This window comes from Athene cunicularia (genome assembly GCF_003259725.1).
Source record: "Athene cunicularia isolate RWA chromosome 12 unlocalized genomic scaffold, athCun1 chr12_part1, whole genome shotgun sequence".
Classification (NCBI taxonomy): Eukaryota; Metazoa; Chordata; class Aves; order Strigiformes; family Strigidae; genus Athene; species Athene cunicularia.
The window spans coordinates 7,850,153-7,872,201 of NW_020799116.1; the positions used below are offsets into that span (position 1 = coordinate 7,850,153).

At 38.7% G+C, this 22,049-nt stretch overlaps 2 protein-coding genes across 2 annotated transcripts in view; both read right to left on the minus strand.

Moving 5' to 3' along the window:
* Positions 1 to 1,396: 1,396 nt before the first annotated feature.
* EOGT (EGF domain specific O-linked N-acetylglucosamine transferase) lies at positions 1,397 to 21,206 on the minus strand. The gene is made up of 16 exons (XM_026857645.1): positions 21,158 to 21,206; positions 20,166 to 20,390; positions 19,167 to 19,267; positions 18,503 to 18,611; positions 18,317 to 18,411; positions 17,073 to 17,177; positions 15,853 to 15,959; positions 14,196 to 14,299; positions 11,541 to 11,633; positions 10,726 to 10,797; positions 10,103 to 10,189; positions 8,906 to 8,974; positions 7,524 to 7,585; positions 5,759 to 5,878; positions 4,247 to 4,349; positions 1,397 to 3,873 (listed from the first exon to the last, which is right to left on the minus strand). The coding sequence occupies exons 2-16, from the start codon at positions 20,373 to 20,375 to the stop codon at positions 3,727 to 3,729; spliced, it is 1,584 nt and encodes a 527-aa protein (XP_026713446.1). The 5' UTR covers positions 20,376 to 20,390; positions 21,158 to 21,206; the 3' UTR covers positions 1,397 to 3,726.
* Positions 21,207 to 21,402: 196 nt separating this feature from the next.
* The window catches only part of TMF1 (TATA element modulatory factor 1), a 20,207-nt gene continuing 19,560 nt past the window's right edge, over positions 21,403 to 22,049 (minus strand). Inside the window, exon 18 of the transcript XR_003399267.1 lies at positions 21,403 to 22,043. The gene's annotated coding sequence lies outside the window, so the exon portion shown is untranslated. The remainder of the gene's footprint in view (positions 22,044 to 22,049) is intronic.

The window sequence follows — 22,049 nt, forward strand, 5'->3', positions numbered from 1 at the left end:
CCGCATTCCGAGTAAGTCCGTTGCTTCAGGCTCAGCATCCTCACACCCACACTGTGAGATTAGAAACTGAAATGCAAGGAGGAGGGTGAGAATTCATGAATGGATAACGAAGAGCTGAGCTACTTGGGCCGTTTTGGGGCCAAAGCCAAATAATATTTAGTAGCGGTTCTTTTATTTCAGACAAAAAGTGTGATCCATGAGAAATGTGTGCTCAGAGGAGCAGAAGTAAGAACTCAACTCCAAGGCAAACACTGCAAATTGAAACAATTATTCAATGTTGAAATCAAAGAAAATTATCCCTCACATTTTACCCTTCTGAGCAGATAAAAAGCTTTCAAGTAGAACATTACCTTCATTTTCTCTCCTGCTTAAAAAAATAAAAGATTAAGAGACATTCTAAACCCTGAGTTCTCTCATTAATGGTAAAACTGGTAAGATTAACAGGAAAAATTGAACCTTAATTATTATTTAATTGCTTTTAAAAACTTATTGCCTTAATATTTATAATTGTACTCTTAAAATTAATAATCCTGATTTGCCACTTCCCCATCACAAACCATTTCTCGCACTTACCCAACTTCCACAGAACTTCACAAAGAAAAAAACTGAAAATACATCTTGAAGACTTCTGAAGTAAAAAGGAAAGACACCATGTGCATCCATAAATTATTTTTTATTTCAAATCCAGCTCTCGGTTTACACTGTACATGAAACACAGGCAATCCTGTAAGCATTCAGGATTGGCAACGTTCATTAAGTCCCAAAACTAAATTTATCACACTGATACCAATGTGACAGTTATACACAGACTCTAAACTTAAGTAAACTGGAGAGACCAAAACCAAAAAAAGAAAACAAAAAAAAAAATCAGAAGTAGCAAGGAACAAGATTCCTGTAGTCTGTTAGGAAAATATAATCCAGAGCTATATCCTGCCTAAAGAACAAGTGGCCCAAAAGCCTCATGGATTCCCTCAGATTCCAATTTCCAGGCAGACCAAGACAGCCCAGACACTCTTAAAGAAAGTCATGAGCCAGATCTTTGCTGTTGTCCAAACTCTCCCCCGGGATTTACTGGCAGTCTCATTAATCCAACCAAACCTGTTTCTGCTGCCAAGATAATTTTGTGACTATTTGTAAAGCTAATTGACCAAAATACTATCTTCATCCCAGTAATATTAAGCCATAAAGGCTGAAGAATATGTTGGCCATCAGCTGTCAACGCTGGACTCAAATTTGCTGAAACTGGTGAACATTGGCAGGATATTTTTCCCTTGGATTAAGTCCTCACAGCCTCTCTTCCATGCATTCAGGCATATGTTTGACCACTTGTTTCAGTGAGTCCTAACATAGCTTGAAAGAAAAGCTCCTCATTAGCTGCTTCCGTACAGATTCAAGCACATGCCTGTACTGGCTTCTACAGCATCATCTGCAGCACAGAAAGTTAAACATATACAAATATTTTCCACAAAACAATCTTAAAAAGCCTGGCAACAAAGCCATCAGTGCAAGATGACAGCATTATCTCTGAATGATTCCCAGATAAATAAATGTGAATATCAGTTTAGACCTCAGAACACCAGGTTGTCATGGCAGGAGAAAGCAGAGACACATGATTCTACGCAATTAATAGTATTTAAAACATTTGCCTCTAAAACCTGGCAAACTATGACCAAAAATTTTACACCTTTTTTTTTTTTATTAAAAAGCTTTTTATTAAAAACATTATCAAATATCTGTGCACAATTCATAGTTAAACGTCGTCTTTATTTTGAGTTGGTTTCATTCTGACTCAGACATTCTACTGACTTTTTTTTTCTTTAAAAATCCTACAAGGTAGAACACACCCCACCCCACAATACAGGAAATTGTATTTTTCAAGAGCTGCTTTTTAAAAATTTTTTTCATGTCAAGAAGTGCAATTTTGCTTCTATGGTTCTTTAAAGTAAAACAGTTTTATCCATCAGTAACACAACACACTACGCTAAGAATTGCACCAGATACCTTAATATATCTTGTGTATCAGCTATATCTACCTTTTCCTATGCACTGCTTAAGGTCATGAGAGATCTATATGAAAAATATGCTTAGAGTAACTCATCTTCACCAGTATAGGCAGGTCAGTAAATGTACCTACACTCTGTGAAATTGCCTATGACTGCCAGAGAATGGAAGTCAATAATATCTACAATTATACCAGTGAAATGTTTACATTTACTGTAACTGTCTTGCTTTTGCATACAAATGTATGCTCTGCTTCAAGCCACTGAGACTGGATGATTATACTGCAAGTCTATCATGGGAATACATTCACAAAAAAATCCATAATTTAACATAAAACTGTTTTTTATCTCACTGAACTTGATTCTTCCATCCTTCTGGCCCCACTTAACAGAACTACTCCCTTTTTTATTCCCCCACTAGCACCAACATGTCAGCTCCAGAGGGAACTTTATAAAGAACTTGGCTTTGGCTTAGTATTTCCTTCACTGAAAACAGTGAACTACACTACTGGCTTTGGAACGATTTTCAAGTTTTCTAGATTGACTCTTCGACATTTTGAGAAAACAAGAGTATTAATACATCAGGCTTTTAATGACTCCAAGAACAAGGTTCCTCATGACTTCATTTCCTTTCAGCTGCAGCTGAAAGATGCCCAGTACATCTTATCATTTGTCATAAAAAACTAGAAGTCCATTCCCTTTAGGATCCTAAAAAAGACTCAAGTTTTATTCCAATTTGCTCATTTTGTTCCATTACAGAGTGCTGTTTTATGTGAAAAACTAGGAAACACCCAGATTACCTTATGTTTTAAGTATTCACTAAGAAAAATATTTACCTGCTTTGAGATAGAAGACTGACTAAACCTACTGAGCAGACCTGTTATATTTTAGCATTTAAAACGAGAGGGAGAAGAGTCAAAGTTTATATTTAAATGCAAAAACATAAAGACATACTGCTCCCTAACCGGAAGATGTTTCTAAACTTGAAATAGAAGTGTCTGTTGTACCAAACAACAAAAGTTAAAGCTTGCTTAACCACTTCTTTCTTACAATTATATTATACAAAGAAAGATCTTCAAACTTAGAAACTATACAGGGACAAGCACAGCAAAGACATGGGTGGTGATGGAAAGGAACTAACCAGCCATCCTGGAACCACTGCGTCATGTAACTCGACTGCAAATGACATACTGGCAGTGTCTTACAACAGGAGGGCAATTCTTATTCATATTTTTACTTACAGGTATAGGACTGTAGTATAAAAGCATTCAGTTTCTTAAAAAGAGACACTGAGGGGCTCTGACAGGACTAGTTCACTCCCAGAGAGACTACACTGACAAACCAAGCTGTAACACTCTCTACCCTCTAGCATTTCCTCACATAACAGTAGGCATAAATTATTACAAAATTAGTATCTACTCCAGAAAATCTTACATGAAATGAATGGACATATCTTTGTACAAAGACAAGTATTTCAGAATTTGGAATGCAAAAATACAGCGCAAAAAGAGTTCTGAAAAAACAGGTTTTACATAACAAAACCTCCCAGAATTAAAGAGTGGGATTATAAAGGTAAGGTATCGTGCTAAGAAGTGATTTGACAAGTTAATAATGGGTTATTTCCCTCGCAGAGGTTTACGTGTTTCATACCAGCATTTTGCTTTATGTTGTTACAATATTTTTATGGAGCATTATTTTAAAATAATATATCAGTCAGAAGTTTAATTTAGAATTCATCATGTTTTACCCTAAATGGCCACTTGGAATGCTGTGAAACATGATTTGCAGCCAGAAGCACCAAGTACATAAATTCTTCCACATCAAAGGAGTAGTTTGTAAATTTTGGATGTTCTCCCAGTGTTGGGTGGTGTCCCTAGACAAATGAAATAAGGCCTTTTAGACAGAAAAAAAAAAATACATATTCCATTCAAGAAGCAAGAAAAAAATCGGAGCATCTGCCATTTTAATTTATTATTTCTGATCCACTGATCTGCTCTGAGGCAAAAGAGTCAGCAAAGTAACTGGATAATAGCAATGCTATGGATAGCTTGGATTAATGGCCAACTAATTTAATTTCTCTTCTTCCCTCAGCCATTAATATAAAGTAGTTTCTTAACCACTACAGGGAAGTCAATTTGGTCTAAAGAAACCATATTTCAAGTACCAAAATACAGATAGGTAAAACAAGCTAACCCTTAAATGCTTCAAGTTATAGCACCCACCCTTCCAGCAGCGGCCACCATTACCTGATCTTGAGGGAATACTTTATTCCTTTTTCGCCAAGTGATGTAGTGAATGCCTCTCAGCCTTGCCAAATCCAGGTAACAACGTTCATCTTCACAATTGTATCTGGGGGCAGGCAGAAATATTGTAATTACCTACAGAAATTGTGGTGAAGTTTACCAGGGTGAAACAGGAAAAAAAAACTTCAGGCCAAAATGTTTGTTGTCCAGTTTTAATACTCCAAAACCATGGACAAATTCTACTACACTGAAAACAACAACAAGGGCTACCATCTGTTCTCCAAATGTGGCCTATGAGGCACATCTGCATGTCAGGCATGCCCCTGTCCAGCTGCAGAAGCTCCGGGGCACAGGCTTCTGATATAGAGACTGGATAAAACGTTCTCAAGCCAAGATTACACTGCAAAGCACCAGCTCCACAGCCTTCCTGCAGCAGAGGCTTTAAGCAGAATTTCCTAGGATGGAGAATTCTGTGCTCTTCCAGTAAGTGTGCAGCATTTCTGTTCAGTTCTGTAGTGGCTAATAACAACCATACTTCGTGACAAAATCTGGCCACAAAAATGATCAGAGGAATGGAACACGTCTCCTACGAAGAAAGCCTGAGAGTTGGGGGTGTTCAGCCTGGAAGAGAAGGCTCCGGGGAGACCTTAGAGCAGCCTCCCAGTACTTAAAGGGGACTTATTCAAAGAGGCTTTGATAGGGACAAACTTTTTAGCAGGAGATGTTGTGACAGGACAAGGGGTAATGGTTTAAACTAAAAGAGGGTAGATTCAGACTAGATAGAAGGAAAAAATTTTTTTACAATGAGGGTGGTGAAAGACTGAAACAGGTTGTCCAGAGAGGTGGTAGATGCCCCATCCCTGGAAACATTCAGTGTCAGGTTGGATGGGGCTCTGAGCAACATGATCTAGTTGAAAATGTTCCTGCTCACTGCAGGGGGGTTGGACTAGATGACCGTTAGAGGTCCCTTCCAACCCAAACTCTTTTATGAAAATATGTTTGAAAGTAAGCTACTAGAGAAGTTTAGGTAAAACAGAATGACACTCAGCCAAGCTTGGCCAGCAAGCTGGTGGTCACGTTCTGAGCATAGAAAGGAGTACATAATTAACCTTCAGGGGATCTTTAACACCCTGGATATGCATCTCACGTAATCAGTTTGCCTAGATCACCAAAATAACAGTTAATCTCAGACTCATCGGGCAGAATCTGACCAGTGAGGCTTTCTCGTTTTTTGCCATTTACCCCAAGCTACCACTGACCAGGCTGCATTTTATTTATACCACAGCATCTTAAGAAATCACAAGCTAATCCTGTATGATATAGCTATGCTGTATTTTATAATGAAAGCTTCCTCAATTTCAATTCCCAGAAGAGACTGCCAAATATGAAGTCTGGACAAGGATGCAAGACAAATATTCATAGTCAAACTACTAGCAAGGGAAAGTGCTTCATTAGCGTATATGAACAGACATCAGCAGTTGTGGTATAAGAGGGGAAAGAGAGAGAAACACTTACAGTTCAAAAACAACAGCCCAGTCTGGCAGAAAGAGCAAATGAGTAAGTCCAGCTCCATGCATCCCAATGAATATATCAGAGTTGTGGGTAATTCTCAATTGCTCTGAAAATTCAAGTTCCCTGCAGACAACACCAAAAAAAACAGTGATCTGGCATGCCTATCCATCTCAGCCAGAATTAGTTACATGTAGAAAGCACAAAATTAACTTAAGGGAATACTGAAAGAGAGAATTGATTTTCTGAGGAACAATACTAAGAATCACAAATGCTGCAGCCAGCAATAACTCAGCATGGAATTAAAAGAAATGCAGACAGGTTTCAAAACATCGCAAGAGTCAGTTCCAAAAATCTGCATTTTTTTTTTTTTTAAACAAGTTAAAACTTTTGTAAGTTTGGGGTTTTTTTCACTTGCCTTTAAAAAAACCTGCATCACCTCCTTTAAAACAAGAAGGACCTAAACTGCATTTAACATAATGTAGAAGTACACAATTCCCACCTAAAGGTGTGGATATCCAACCTGAACTTATGCATAGGGCATCAAGAAGAAATAAGGAGACCAGGCTTTTTTCAGATCCTGGAACTGTCACTCATCCTTTAAATGTAAGCTCCTTTATTAGAGAATAAAGTATTCTCTAAATAACCAGGTACTCCCTGAGCACACAAGACAAGACTGGACTAAAGATACTTAATTGTAAGAAAAGATAGACAACTGGAAAGGGAAATTACAACTGGCTTCATTTGGGTACAACTAATTCATACATTAAAAAAGAGTAATGTCCTCTCTGACCATTTGGAAGAGAGTAGAAAGAAACTGGCTCAAACTGCAACCAGAAAGTTTAAACTGCTTTAAACCGCTCTAAGGACACACAACAGGGAAATCCTTCTAACTATGGAGACAGTGATGCTGCAAGATAGCTGTGGAAATGGCTGAACGGTACCACAAACAGTTTCAACAAGCAGAGGAATTGTGGAAGCACCACTTGGTCATGCTTTCAAGTGGGATGGTCTAGATGCCCTCCCAAGGGTATCCACCCTCTCTTCTGTTATTGGACTGCTCAAGTGCTTTCCTTGGCAGCAGAATCAGAAGCAACTCAACTGCCTCACACTGTCTCTGCTTTGGTCAAAACACTGATCTCTCACTGCTGCTCCAGTTTCTCACTCTTCCTGAATGATCCATGACAGCACATCAAGTAGACGTGAGCTGCTGCCATTTGGCACTGCCATACACCACTTGGGAACTTTTTCAAGCCATTTTTTACTGGCATAGTGCTTACTACATCTAGGCACCACAACTGGACCTCAAGTGGTGTCTTCAGGGGCCACCAGAGCAGCAAATATGCCAAGTTATTACTCAGTACTAAACTAAGGCTCACATACAGTAAGACACTAGCATCATACAAGAGAAATCCCTGTTGGCACACAGTTACTGCAGAGCATTAGCAAATCCCAAAGGTTGATGGAAACACAGCTGGTTTTGGAAGAGGGGAGGAAACAGAAAGAAAAGTGATTTCAAAACTTGTCCATCATATAGTAGCTTTAACTTGAGCCTACTAACTCAACAGATTCATTCTTAAGTAGTGCATCATAGGATGGGAGTGCTTAACTAGTTCACCCACCACTCCCTCAGTAACATTCTTCCTTCCTTACCAGTTCTTGGATTTTGCAAAGGTTAGACATTGGGGCATATGTAGCTTTGCCTGCAAACAGCTTTCACCAGCCACAGGCAGCATGAGATCATACTAATTTCTTCTATCAACTTACGTACTTGTACTTGTAGTCTACCACCTTGACCTCCAACGTCGATACTGTTTTCAAAGCATTCACAAGCTGAGGAGGAGAATAAAAAGACAATGACTGGGAGTTCTCCTTCAATTAATTCCTCCCCAGCACTCCTGACCATCTTACATACTACTCTTTCCCACCAGAGAATTACAATGAGACAGACATACTGTCACTGCCATATAAAGGAGCAGTTCCCCTCCTTTTGTGCCTTCCCACCTAAGATACAGATGTTATTCCTAGCAAAGCAACCCCCAGAGAGGAGATTCGGATCTCCTGCACTCTCACAGAGGCTACTGATGACTTCTACATGCTTCAGGACACAATCCTAAACCACTCAAACTAATAGAAATTTTGTAAGGAATAGTGGGAAGATGTGGGTGGATTTCCAAAAGGTACTCCAATACTTAAACAAGCAAACTGGTAGCTAGGAGGGTTTTCAAAAACACCTCACTACGTCAGACTCCTACTCAGACACCTGAGAAGTGAAACCAGGTTAGAGCCTGGGCTTCTAATATAAAGGGCTTTTTCTAAGTCTCCAATCCACAGTCAGAAGAGGGAGAAAGAGTCAAGTACTTTCTTTTACAAAAGTATAGTAAAGATAAGATTAACTCCTCCTTTTCTGTTATGTTAACGTACTTTCTGTTATGAAAACGTACTACCTGTAGCAGTGTAGACATGCACTGTGAACAGCCTAAGCTAAAGGCACAGATCTAGCCATCTGCGCTGGGTCTGTTCTGCCACTGCATCAAACAAGCCTCAGTTTCTCCCTACATAAGGTGGGGATGATAACGCCAATTCATTTCTGTCAGGCACTAATAGCTAAGAATGAAGACAAGTATGAAAACATTAGATATTATCATTTTACCACAAGAGACGCTACACCGTAAGTCCACTAGGTTGCATGACTCAAAAACGTGTATCAATATGAAAATTCATTAAGTTTTGAATGCATACACTCAGATACAATAGGTTACGCATTTTAATCTGCAAGCATAACAAAGGTTTTTGTTAGAGCCTTCAACACTGCGGATGCTGGAAATAAAAGAGGTAATCTGAAAGCGAAATAATTTAATGTTATCAGAAGCCCTGCAGTGTCTGTTTTTTAAGAGGAAATACTTTTAGTATTACATCTGTAGTCTTCCATCAGATATTTTAAAAGGGCAGCAAGGTTCCGTGTCTGGTGTACAGAAACAGAGACTGGCTAGAAGACATACTAGAAGAAATTAATATTAGCACTGAACGTATTTGTCCAAGATTTGTTAGCAGACACATGCCTTGGCTGTACCTGAAAAAAAAAAAAAATCAATTCAAGGAGCAAAAATTTAACTTCTGATAAATTTGTTTTAAAAATAAAAAGGACCCCACCTCATTCTGGTTTAATATTTTCCGGTAATCTGTACTGCGTGCAAGTATTGTGACTCGAATTTTCCCATCCTAGAAGAAAGAAGCAGCAGTGTATTAGGTATTAGGCAGATCTCACAACAACAACAAAAAAACCCCAAACCAACAAACTCTTCCTATTTGCTTTTGGCAATTATTTGATCAACTAAATATGTTCCCTCCCCATGTAATAGATGATGTAACCACCTTAAAATTCACATTTTATTTTCCAACAGATTAAAAGTGTCAAAAACTTTGTGAAAGTCTGACTATTAACAAAGAATAAAACATTTTCTGAAAGATTTATTTTATTCAGTACAAAAGAGCCTTTGTATTACACTCCATACAGCAGTTTTTGAAAGCAGGAAAGCAGCTTTCAGGATGGCTTCTGCACAATATCCTTGGAAAAAAATATTTTACTTCTATAACAGTTCCTCCTTTTACCTCTTTAAATTAATTGGACTCACAGGGGTAAGCGTTCCAAGTGAAATAAAGAGATTTAACTGCATGACTCCCATTAGTGTCAGCAGGAGAAGCATAACTAAATGCCTGTGCAGTGCTCTGAATGTGTGCCCCTCAGCGATAATATGTAGGCTACTCTCTAGCAAATACTTCAAGAAGCCCAGAGCTGCCGTCTCCATCAATTCAGCCATTGCAACAATATGCAAAAACCACCAGTGTGCACAACCGAGAAGCCCAGGGCCCGGCAGATGGTACCGGGCAGGGATCGGAAGGACCAGATTCAATCACTTCCCCCTCTGATCTGAGCTCAGCAGTAACTGTGAGGGTCGATAAAGAGCAAGCTCACTGCATTGCTCTGTGGGATCCCAAGGACAAGCACCTTGGCAGCAGGCTCCAGAAGAAACCATGTATCTTGCTTAACTAGGAAGGACACAAAGGCCTTGAGCACAGAGAATGGAGCTGGGGAAGAGATCCTAGGGTTGGAAGGAGGATGTGTTAAAGTCTGTCCTATGGAAATAAGACATGAGGGCAACTTTCACAAACATACAGAAATGTTTGCTTAAAGCCTTTATGGAACAGGCTGACTTATTGGAAAAAAATCCCAAGCATCAGAGGAAAGGACAGAAGTCTTTATTCCCCACGGGGTCCAGCATGCTAATGCTGTTTCTCCGCTAAGAGCCATCAGCTCCATATTACAATTTTATTATTCAGTCATCATACCTTGGGTCCTTCTTGTGTGATATTTAATCTGTGTAACACATGCTGAGAAAATGCTCTAAATAGCCCTGTACCGTGGCAGCCAGAGATCTGAAATTAAAAAAGCAACTGTTAATACAAAAAGTCATTTTGCTCAGAAAAACCTCTCTTTATGGTCAGCCTTTTGCCATTCTTGTGGAACAAAAGCCTAGTATCATGCACTGTGCTAAACATGTCACTATTCACTGCAACACAAGTAGCACTTTCATTTAGAAAGAAATTTAACTCTCTACAGTGTTACAGCCTGAATGCATGAGCTAATGCCACCAGGAAAGTCTGTCAGCGTACAAGCTCTTGTGCTCTGCAAAAATACCATTACTTTCACAGTGCCCACCCATTAAAGTGGAGTAATATGTGTCTCCTGAACTGACGTAGCAGATTGCACACAACCAGTTAGTATCAACTAGTAAAAGTAACTTCAAAATCCTAATCTTTAGGGAAAATAATTTCATTTGGAGTTGCAGAGACTTTGCATGCAGTACATTTCATGAGAGCTCAGCCAGATATTCGAGAGGTTCATTAGCTCAAGATTTTAAACTGTCACACACACATCTAGTTAACACAGCGGCTGGATAAAAAGAACTCACCAATGGTGTGTTATAAAACAAGCCATAGCGCATGCGAGGCAGTAATGAGAAGACTGCTTCCTTAAAGCATACCTGCAAAGGAAGATCACAAGAAGTTACACTGCACTGCTACCTTCCGCTGGCACATTCCCTGCTCATTCAGTGGGATCACTGCTTATAATGAGCTAGCAATTACAGGTTCCTGTCAAGAACATCCTCACTTCCTTGACTGTGCAAATGAATAGAACAAAGACAATCCTGATCCCAAAAGAGCTCTCACTTAGGATGCTACAGATGCAAGTGTGGGAAGAGGTAAAAAACCACCCCCAAAACAGAACAAACGTGAACTAAATAGAAGAAAAACAGAGAATGGAGAGTTTAAGACAGACTTTATAAGGGATTTAAGAGACTAAAATGAGCTCTGAATGAATGGGTACATTTTTTGTTGGGACTAAAACTTTTTCTAATGATAAGCAGCAGATATACTAACAGTTGCAGGGGAAGATAAACACCTCAGTAGGATTCAGAAGCTTAGAAAGACCCTTTGAAAGCCCTTAACTTCAGTAGTCAGTACTGCAGAAGTGAAACCAATACATAAATATCACCTCTCAGAAGACACAAACGTTAGGTCCATCTGTATAAAGTATAGACATGTCACAGAATTAGGTTACAGCTCTGTCTCTTGTTTGTAAGGCAGAACACTCATATTACGCAAATTAAACATGCATGTAAAGTATTAATGCTATCTTCTAAAACACCCATATCTACAAGCTTGAGAAGCTCTTGTATTTGCTACCTAGTGACTATGAAATAAAACAAAATACAAAATTCCATACCCTTTTAGAGTCAAATGTTTTCAAGTGTATTATTTCATAGTCAGTAAATGCCTTCCATGTCTCACTGAACAGGTCACCATAGCCATATGAGCTCTAGGAGGAAAGGAAGAAACACAAGGGCATAATGATTACATAAATGCATATAAAAACTCACTTCATGATTTACAAATCTTACATACAAGTTTTAACATATAGTTAATATGCACACCACCACCACGGGACCCAAGACAGCCTAGCACAGAACACTAAGCCCTACGTTTACAATGGCAGTTAACTCAAATTACCTGTCAGGTAGTTAATTTTTAATGAAAGAGTTTTATAAATTAGCAATCTAGACAAGCAGCAGATTAGACTTTCCGAGTTAGAGGCAAGGAGTACCTACTACTTTCTCCAGACACAAGAGAACACAAGTTAAATTTGAGGTAATAGAAACAAAGGGATGGTAGAAAGCATGAACCTCAACTCCTGAGACTAAAAAACCTCCTGGGAATTCAAGTGCAGCAGCAGTGTTTGAAGTAAAAAGTCACATCAAGCCTGCTTCACATCTGCCTCTGTTCTGGGATGGTCACTTGTATCACAAATTGAAGGCAACGATCTGATTTGGTGGAAAAAACAACCAGAAAACTATCTTTTGCATTACTTTGACAAGCTACACAAAGTTTCTCCACAGGGCAGTATAAAACCTCCCTCTGTGCAGCAATGCTCTGTGGAACCTTTTAAGAACCATCTACTCCCCGCAACATTGGCCTAGCAGCAGGGGCTCTTGCCTTCAAATCTGTAACACTTCCTACACATCTGAGGGCTAAGAGTTGCCATCTCTTGCTCTCTGAATGCAATTAAATATGACCTCAGTAGCCCTGGTGCAGATTCTCACTTGAGGCTTCCTTTCAACTCTCAAGCTGGTTCAAGCTGCTTGGAAAGTTATGCGGAAACATTCTCAACAAGAAATCTGAAAATAGGACTACAAATGACCACAGAAAAGAGCACACATCTAATGAAATGTAAGAGAATTTAAAGGGTGCCAGATTTCCTTCACTTGAAGAGGTGCTTCCTTCCCCTTCTTCTGCCATTAAGTTTTACTGAATTTTACAATCCATACTACTTTCTGAGCATCTGTATTACAAGAACTGCTCTTCCAGATTAGAAGTAGAGAACTGATCTTCAAAGCTGAAAGTACTACTTTCTAACCCTACCTGCCCTCCTTGAAAGTGGTTATAAACAGTGCTTTCCCACATTTGCAGTCTGCAAATCTACACCCAGTAGATTTCTTACTCATTTTCTGCTTTGTTTAACCTACACCTAAGGGCATTACTGATTAATAAGAGCAGTGCACTGATTCTACAGTAGCCAGAAAGTATAGCCAAATCTAATTATATCAAGAAAAAAAAATTTAAAAAAAGAGAATGAATAGTAAGCGCAAGTCCATCTTTTGATCAGTACAGACAGTGCATCAGCAGTTAGTGGGTGCCATCATCTGGCTGTACATGGTAATGAACTAAAGCAGACTGAGCAGTTCAGACTCGATTTAAAATGACAGTACTGTGACAGTACTTACTTTGAATCGTACATTTGAAAGAGTTATTTGATTCAACAACGCGATATAAGAAAGAGTTGCTCTTCAAAGTAATTTAGAGTGCTGTCTGACATCTGATCTTTTCAGAAAGCCATCATAGCTGGCTTAACAACTCCCTATATAACATCTAGAGAGCTTGCTTATCAGCCGGGTGCTTTTATTTTAGTTTTCAAAATGTAAGAGAAATAGAAAGAAGGGTCGCTTCTAGCCAAAAAGGTTTCCCATTAAATAGAAAGCAGGGGATATTTGCAGTTCTCTATGGAATATTAGTTGTCCAAGCTGTAAATATTCAGAGAAAATCCAGTATTTCATGAGAACAAGACAGACACGGGACAATGTCATAGTCAAGAACTGTGTTATTTCTGGACCTGATTATACAAGTTAACTGGCATATTACAAATTGCCTAGTTTTTCATTGTGTAGTTTAACACCCTCCTGCACAACTTAAATACTGGCCAGTAAAACTAGTATTACTCTTAAACCCAGTAATGGTTTCAACTCGGCAGTACAGTAGAAATAGCCCCACTTAAAGACTTGTTTTATATGTAATTGTGGCATTCTAAGAAGTTACTGCAAGAAGGCTATTTAAAGGAATTACATATTAGACTCTGTTTTCATATATATAAGGATTTCATTTCGTTGAGTTTTTTACTACAGGCTGCACATTACTGATTTAGAAAGACACAAGGCTGCATTTCTTTTCAACATAGAAGAAACAGTTTTGAGTAAATTACTTCAATATTCTCACAGAGAAAAGTCTACAGAAAGCAGCATGAAATGTTCAAATGCTACATATTAGAAATACAGATCGTGTTATTTTTTAGGTCACAGCAAAAAAAGGCAAAATTATGTCCTAGCAAAAGGTGGGCTATGGAGTAGTGTTCAAACAGCACATGGCTTATTGCAGAAAATCTGTTCCCTAACTATTGTTCGTGCATCTGTATTAACAGGATCCAAAACCTTACCAGTTCCTCATGAGTAAGCCCACAAGAAAGCTAAAGGCTGGCTCCTAAAAGCTTCAGACTCTCTATAAAGCACAAATACAACCCATTACAAATACATTTAAAGCACAGCAGACTTACAGTATCCCACATGACTATGTTGACATCAGTACTGAAGGAATTATTGATATGCTGTGTAATATATAGATTGACAAAATCACAGAAGTGATGGTACATATTCACACCTGAGAAAGAAAGAATTGTTAGCAACACGCTACATTACTTGCTCCGCTTTTTATTGGTTCATGCATTTTTTTCCTTAGTAATATCCTGCATTTTGTATTAGTTTTTCCCCTGCTTATGACCGAACGCTTCTTATGCGCCTTAAAAAAGCAAACCTTTAAAGGGAAGGAATCAAGGTAAGAAATCTGAAGTAAAACATAATTTTAAAAAGTTCAGAGATATTAGAAGAGTGGCCAAAAGACATCATAAGAAAAATATAAGGTTCACGCGCTATTTCTCATTAAGGTCTGCAGCTGTTTTCTGAAGGACACGAAAGCAACTACTGCTTTAACAATAGCTAGACAGACATACAGGAAACACTAAAAACAGGCCTTTGGCACTGATCTTAGTTCTGCTTTATTAGGGTTAAGGGAAGCTCTGCAGGACTGCAAGACAGAACTTGTACTTGCACACAGGCCAAAGCCCAAGTAATTCCTCAGGTTTTTTTCTAGGAGCATTCTTGTTCATTCATGGTTTCTTAAGCTAATATCTTACGACCATGGTGCATAAAAAACTACCATGAAACAAAGGAGGTAAAGAAGAGCAGATCCCAGTTTTGGAATCATATGCAGACAGCCCCTGTTTCTAAGCTTCCAACCGCAAAGAGCTGCCATGATAGGAAGGAGCTGCCAGGCTTCCTATAGTGCTCAAACAGCAATTTTCCCACACCTCCCCTAAAACAAAGGCAGCTGGACAAAATCGCCTCCTGAGCCACAGCTAGACCACCCTGCTCAAAGGTACAAATTAACAGCACAGCAACAATTCCACAGTAACAGTTCAGTGGCCTGCAACAACTTTGTGTAAAATACAAGATACTGGCCTGCAGGGAAAGACGGGTAATTCAGTTTACAGTGGCAGTGTGTCACAGGGTCAGAACACAGCAGACAACTATCCACATTAAACCACAGCTTACCCCACAGCAGCTTGTTTGTATGTCTACATCCTGAACACCCTCTTTCTTTCATTAACATTTGTCTGCAAAAGATGCCGCATCAACAAAAAGGCTGGTGAACTTCAAAAAATATCAGATACCACTGGCTGATTCCTAAAGATGCTTGGGGGCTGCCCCTCTTTGAAGAGAATCCTCTGTTACCGAACACACAGTATGATACACATACGCCCATACCTTGTGTTCCATGGTATGAAAGCTGTCATCCAGAAACACAGACAAAAATCAAAGATTGTACAGAAGAGTCTTTGGCACAAATTCAAAGACTGTCAAAACACAGTCAAGAGAATGCCTGTGCAAGACACGAGGCAGGAAGTTTTTCTGATTTTTTTTTTTTTTAATCATCTGTAGGAAGATGTAAGATTTTAAAATTTAAGTTTCTGAGTTCATCAGTGGAACTATTCAGAAAAAAAGGAATGAAAGAGTCACATAATTTTACAAAAATAAAAATAGATTACAAGTGAACTTCACAATCACTAAAACATAATGTAGATAGGGGAAGTTGGATACGGGCTTTTTTACTGCAGTACTGCAGGATAAAATAACTAAACTAAAGATACCAATTACCTGCATCTAATTTCATGAAGTATGTTGGCTTTTCAACAACAACGTCACACTTCTTATCTTCTAGGGGCCTGAAGTTTAATGCAGTAAACGTCTGGAGTTCTGCAAACCTACAGAGATTCAATCACACAGAACATGCTTTGTCATTAACACACTTAAACAAACGTACTTCATACATCTACGATTTAGTAACTGTTCATCCAGTCCATTTGATTTAACAGGACTGTTGAAACCTGATAGGGTCTGACAATTAAAATATTTAAAATTGTAATGGAAGGTTCTTCAGGTTATGAGCTTCAAGAGGTTAAACACCACCTTTGATCTCAGGAGTGAGCAGCACCTTTGATCTACAAATCACAGCAGTAGAGATGTAACAAAGAACCTTAGAGCCTAGATCTGTGGGTCTGTCCAACTTGATCTGCATTGCCAAAGACACTTCAGCAAGATTCTCATGCTTTAGTCAGAATAATAAATGTAGATGCAGTATTTATTATTAAGGATGAGCAGTTGAGATGACAACAGCATGTAGAGAAGAAAAGTCTTTTCCTCCTCTGCAGCTATTCTTAACTGAAACTGACCATCAATGCAAAATGAGAAAAAAAAATTAAAAAACACGGGAGAAGCATAAAAATTAATTCTTATATGGACCTTAATGGCTTGTGTTCCTTCATGTTTCATCAGTTAACTGGCAATGCAGCTGTTAAGTGCTAACATGCAACCCATGACACTTAACCAGCTACCACAAAGCACCTTCTGCACTTCCTACTCAGCCTGTGGAGCGCTGCCCATTTCACAGCCCAGACACAGGCTCCCTGGGAACACCACATGAATACGCATCCCGACCAGGCGCTGCACTGGCCCCGGCCTCACCAAGGACTGTGTGAACCAAGACACAAGTGCAAACTTTAAGGCATTTCACAACAAAACGATTGTCTCCTACAGGCAGATTAGGCATAGAACCAGCACCTTGTCCAGAAAACGGCTGAAGGTTAGAACTTCAAATTACAAGATATTTTCAGATCTTTTGCTGCTGTAAATCGGGCTGGACACAACTGCACACAGCATAGTTCAGAACACTTTGCACAGATGTAATTACTAGTGGTATAGAATAAGAACTCTCAAATTGATCTTAGAAAGGAGCAACTATTTCCTCAATGCAAATGAAAATAATAAAAAAGAATTAGTAAGTGAACGTGGAAGCAGCCTTGACAAGTGATTCTTACCAAGACTGCAGAGGGCTCTTGCGTTGACCTTCAGCCAAAAATGCTTGAACGTCAAGGGTGCAATGACCTCCGATTTCTCCCTTCTGGAAAAAGTCTTCCTTGAATCTAATGCAAATTAGTAAAAGTCTATCAGCTTTTGTGTAACAGTGCTACAAGTGCTCTGCAATCTCAATTACATACTCCAGCCAGCACTAGTCAATCACAATTCATCAAGGTACTTCAAACATATTTAAAACCTGAGCATTTTCTTCAGCCTAAACCAAGCATTTCCCATAATTCCCAAATAAAGATAGTAGTGTCCTTGGAGTTCTACACATCAATTTAGAAAACAGTACTAATCCACATAGAATGTTATCAAGAATCATTTTCACGTACCCAAGTGAGTAATTTGATTTTGCTACATGACTACTTACAGGAGCATCATTAGTTGGGTTTTTCATTTGGTTTTAACAACAATTTCTCACTCAAATTTGATTCAGATTTCACAACCCAGTTAGTAACCCAAAAATTTTATACAACATACAAAGAGTACGGTGAAAGAGTTTCATGAAAACAAATAGCCAACTAAAAGCACCATCTAAATTAGCTCTTAGGATAGGCTGAGAAGATGACAAAATCCATTCTGAAGGGTTTCAGTGTCACAGTCATGACTCTTTTCAAGTCAAGTATGCAAGACACTAACTTCAAAGATAAGGCAGAAGGAAAAAGGAGTGACATCAGCATCAGTGGTATGGGGTTTTTTACCCAGTTTTCCAATATGTAGCATTTTAATTTGGGAAGTGGGAGATCCAGGTGCAGATCTTTCTTCAGTCTCACTGTATCTAAAAGTACAATTCCTCGTTTTGGTATAAAGGTACCTAGCACAGGAAAGGTCTTCTTGGTGCCTCATACAAAAACTCTACAATTCTACTTTGCACATCACATAATCAAGAAAGGATGTGACTAAAGACACAGGAAGGATGTGACCAAAGACACAGAAAAGTCTTCCTCTCTTCCATCAGGAGGATTTCAATCACCCACCCTCATTTCATAAAACTGAGAGTTCAGGTTTTTAAACAGCCTGTACCGCTGACAGCAGCAGCAGACAACAATCAAGAGGTGTAGATCTCAACAGGACTTCAGCAACAAGTCTCTGATCAGCAGGAAAGCCCATGGCGACAAGCACACCGGCTTTGTTAAGCAAATTCTGAAGCCCTTTTCCCTGCCATCCCTTGGTTTTACTATAACATAAGCAAATCAGAGACCTGTCGTGGTTTCTCTTTACAGTTCGTAAATCAATGTACAAATTTGTTGCTCTGCAATGCTGAAGGTACTGAGAACAGGTCAGAGATGAATCTCCCTGTTAAGAAAAGAACAAGTACGATTTTGTCAATAACACAAATTACGTTTAAAACAAAATGAAAAGTATCATATCTATCAGAAATACCTACTGTTGCTGTAGGCTTACAATGCGTTTTCATTTCATTTAGCCTCTCTCGAATGTAACCGAAGTCAGCTTGTTTCCAGAATATCTGTTGAGCTGTCTCAATGTCACTTGCCCTGATATATGAAGGAGAGAGGAAAAAATTCAAGGTCCATTTCTCAATTCTAGCAATAACTTCAAACACATAACTTTTTTTTTTTTCTTCACTGAAAGTGGAAAGAAGAGGTAGCCAGTTACTTTATTGACAGTTAAGATGCAAAACAGGAAGCAACTTATCAGCTGCATGTAAGGGAAAACATCAATGACAATTTAAAGATATTCTCCCGTAAAAGGGTATAAATGTTTTTTAACATTTTTTCCTCTGCTCTTAAAGCTAAGAAAGGAAATGCAGAGTTATTTTAGGAATCTGAATTCAAGGCTAAATCAGAATAATGAAAACATTGCGGCAGGAAGCATTTCAAACAGTATTTTCTTCCTTAAAAAGTTAAATTTTTCAAATGAGGTTGAAAGACATATGTTATGTATAAATACACACATTATATATACAGACTCATCTCCACAATCATCCTTTAAATATCACAATAATGTTAACCTCACAGCTAAGATAAGAATAAGAACTATACTCTTTTTTTTGAACATACTGTACTTTGCATGTTTAGAATGAATCTTACCATCCAGTTTCAACATAATCACACACTGGGTAACTGAACCTGTAATCTGATTTGCAAGATTTCTCATAACCCCAGCAGGATTTTAGTTTCTTCAAGTATTTCTGTAACACAGAACAAGTGAATCACATTATACGACAGCAAAATGAGAAGTGACTTAAATCAGTTGTTAGCTTATAAACTACCTCTTGTGAATAAATCCTGCATAAAAGGCTTTCAGTTTGGTCTTTCGGATAGTTTCAGAAAGAACACACAGATCCTTTATGCACAACAAGAGGACACGCATACACAGCAACATTATCCTTGCCCAGGACAACTACTTTTCCTGACCCAGTTAAGTAGGATTCCAAAATTTTCACATCACTGATAGAGCTAACAAAGCTAAACTCACACAAAGCACAGTGCTCCGAGCTCCTGGCTGAGTGTACCACTGCTCCCCAGGCAAATCTAGAAATGTCAGCTGTAGAAAGCCTGAGAAGGAGGAGCACAGCTCTCACCCCCAGCTCTACGAAGCAGCTCCAGCCTCAGAATTGCTCCCGAGCCACACGCAGCCCAGAACCTCGGGTTCAAAGTCCCTGCTTCAGGTGAATAAATTATGCGCAACCACAGAATAAGATTAAATCAGCACTTCATTGATTTGCCTATACTCTTGGCACTTCCACAAAAGTACTACAGCATGCTGAAAATCACAGGCCTAGAAACTACTACTGAACACCTTTCACATGCGCAAGCATCATTCAGATTGAGACCATCATTTCAGCTCTGCAACAATTAAAAGAGAGGGGGAAAAAATCTTGCAAAACAGTACATTAAAAATCCAGTGTGGTGACAGCATCAGATTCAGGAAGAGCCCCCATTTCAAAAGCAACAATTCCAACCCCCAGTGGAACCAACTCACTGGCAAGGAGACCAATTCATCACCATCTTTAACTGCTATGACTCCAAGAATAAACCACCCCAAGATTACATTTGAACAAACAAACAAACAAAAAGCAAACCTACTTTATATGGGCAATGAGAGTCCCGCTTACAGATGCCAGCAATATGTTGATTATTGTGCAGAAAGTACGGAACATGTTCATCTGGCAAATTGATAGTTTTGTACCTATATAATGGCTCTTCAGGAATGTTTTTGAATTCAGTACGATTTTCAGGTTGGGAATTAGCCAGAATTTCTTGCAGTAGAAATCCAAACGCAAGCAACATGAACATGGCAACCTGTGAGTTCTGTAATCATAAAAAAAAAAAAAGACATTTAATATATCTGCAGCATAGCACATTTCAAGACTAGACAATATTCAGCCAAAGTTCATCATGGTACTAGTATTTCTGGGGTGGTTTCTATGAAAAGTAAACTTTCACTAAGTGACTAGACTGGACAACCTCAGAACTATCCCTGAATCATTAGTCACGGAGGGTTATTACGCACTACCAACTCACAGTCAAACTAAAATGGGTGTGTTTATTTTAGCTAAATCCCAAGAGATCCTGAGAGTTCAAATGTGGAAACTAAGTATAGAGAATATAATATCCAGACAGCAGAAAGAAAATGTAGAAGAATTGGGGAGGGGGAAGGGTGAGAAGAGGAGGAATTTTAGTTTAAAAATGAGTATAAAAATAATACATTCTCCACTATGGAAGAAATTAATCGTTAGCCAACGGAAAACTATGGAGTCACAAACGGTCAGAATTGAGTCTGGTTCAGGATGGTTGTTTTTAGTAGTTAAAATTATGCTAAAGAAACTTCAAACAGTAAGTTACACACTTAACATTAGCTACAGGCCCACACATATCTACACCCTCTAAAGCAGACCTGAATACCTTTCTTGGCAACCCACCCTTCTCAACAGCCCTCCTTGGAACCATTAAACTTCCTGAGAAAAAAATGGATAGCCTATATCTATGATGCCAAAAAAGGTTTTTTAATTTGCTAACATTTGCATGCTTGCCCGCAGCTGAAGCCTTTAGCAATATTCCAATACAAGTCGTTTTACCTGTTTGGTTTTTGGAGAATCTCTTCAGATTTCCCAAGTACACAAACCCTTCAAAAGCACTAGCAGCAATAGGTCCACATAAAAGTTCAAAGGATTTTTTTTTTTAAATGGAGTGCTGTGTTTGTCTACCAAGACCGTAAAATAAAAATGGTGAAAATCAGCAATGTATTGATTTGCTGCAGTAGATAAAAGCTGAATATAAATTCTAATCTTTGATCATCACAAAGAGTTGCTTTCTTCTTTTTAGAAAAGGCTGAACTGCTAACATTGGCACATCATAATTCTAACACAGCAAAACAGTAAGTTCCAACAAGTGTTTTTATAGGGGGTGTGATTTTGGGGTTATTTTGTGAGAGGGTTAGGGGGGCGGGTGTTGATTGGGTTTTTTTGAAACTTAGAGCAACCAACCATGCTTCATGAAGGCAAAAAGTTAAATTCTAAAGTATTTTTAGAAGAAAAATGGTTTCACCGTGGTTTCCAAAAATGAAACTAAGACAGTAAGAGGGTAGTTATTTCCCACCTCCCCATAAAAAAAAAGTCTTTTATCTTATTAAAACAGTTAAAGATTCTATGACAGATGGCGAGTTAAGACAAAGTTTAGTGTTCTTGCTCTATGGCTTTATTGAAATCCTCATAATAACTGCCTGAATCTCAAACTGAACTAGGCTCTTCCAAACATACCCTTGCCTGTGTAACTTCAGTGACCAACTGCTCTCCCACTGAGGAATAAATCCCTAACGCCTGTAGGAAAGTCTTATTACTGAAAGGCTTTTCTCCATAAGCAATTTCTCATCATTCCCAGGCTTTGCCTCTCTCAGGCCACTGAATACACAAGCAGGAACAGAGTTTTCTAACACAAATTACAACGCACAGAGGAGAAAAAAACCTCTCA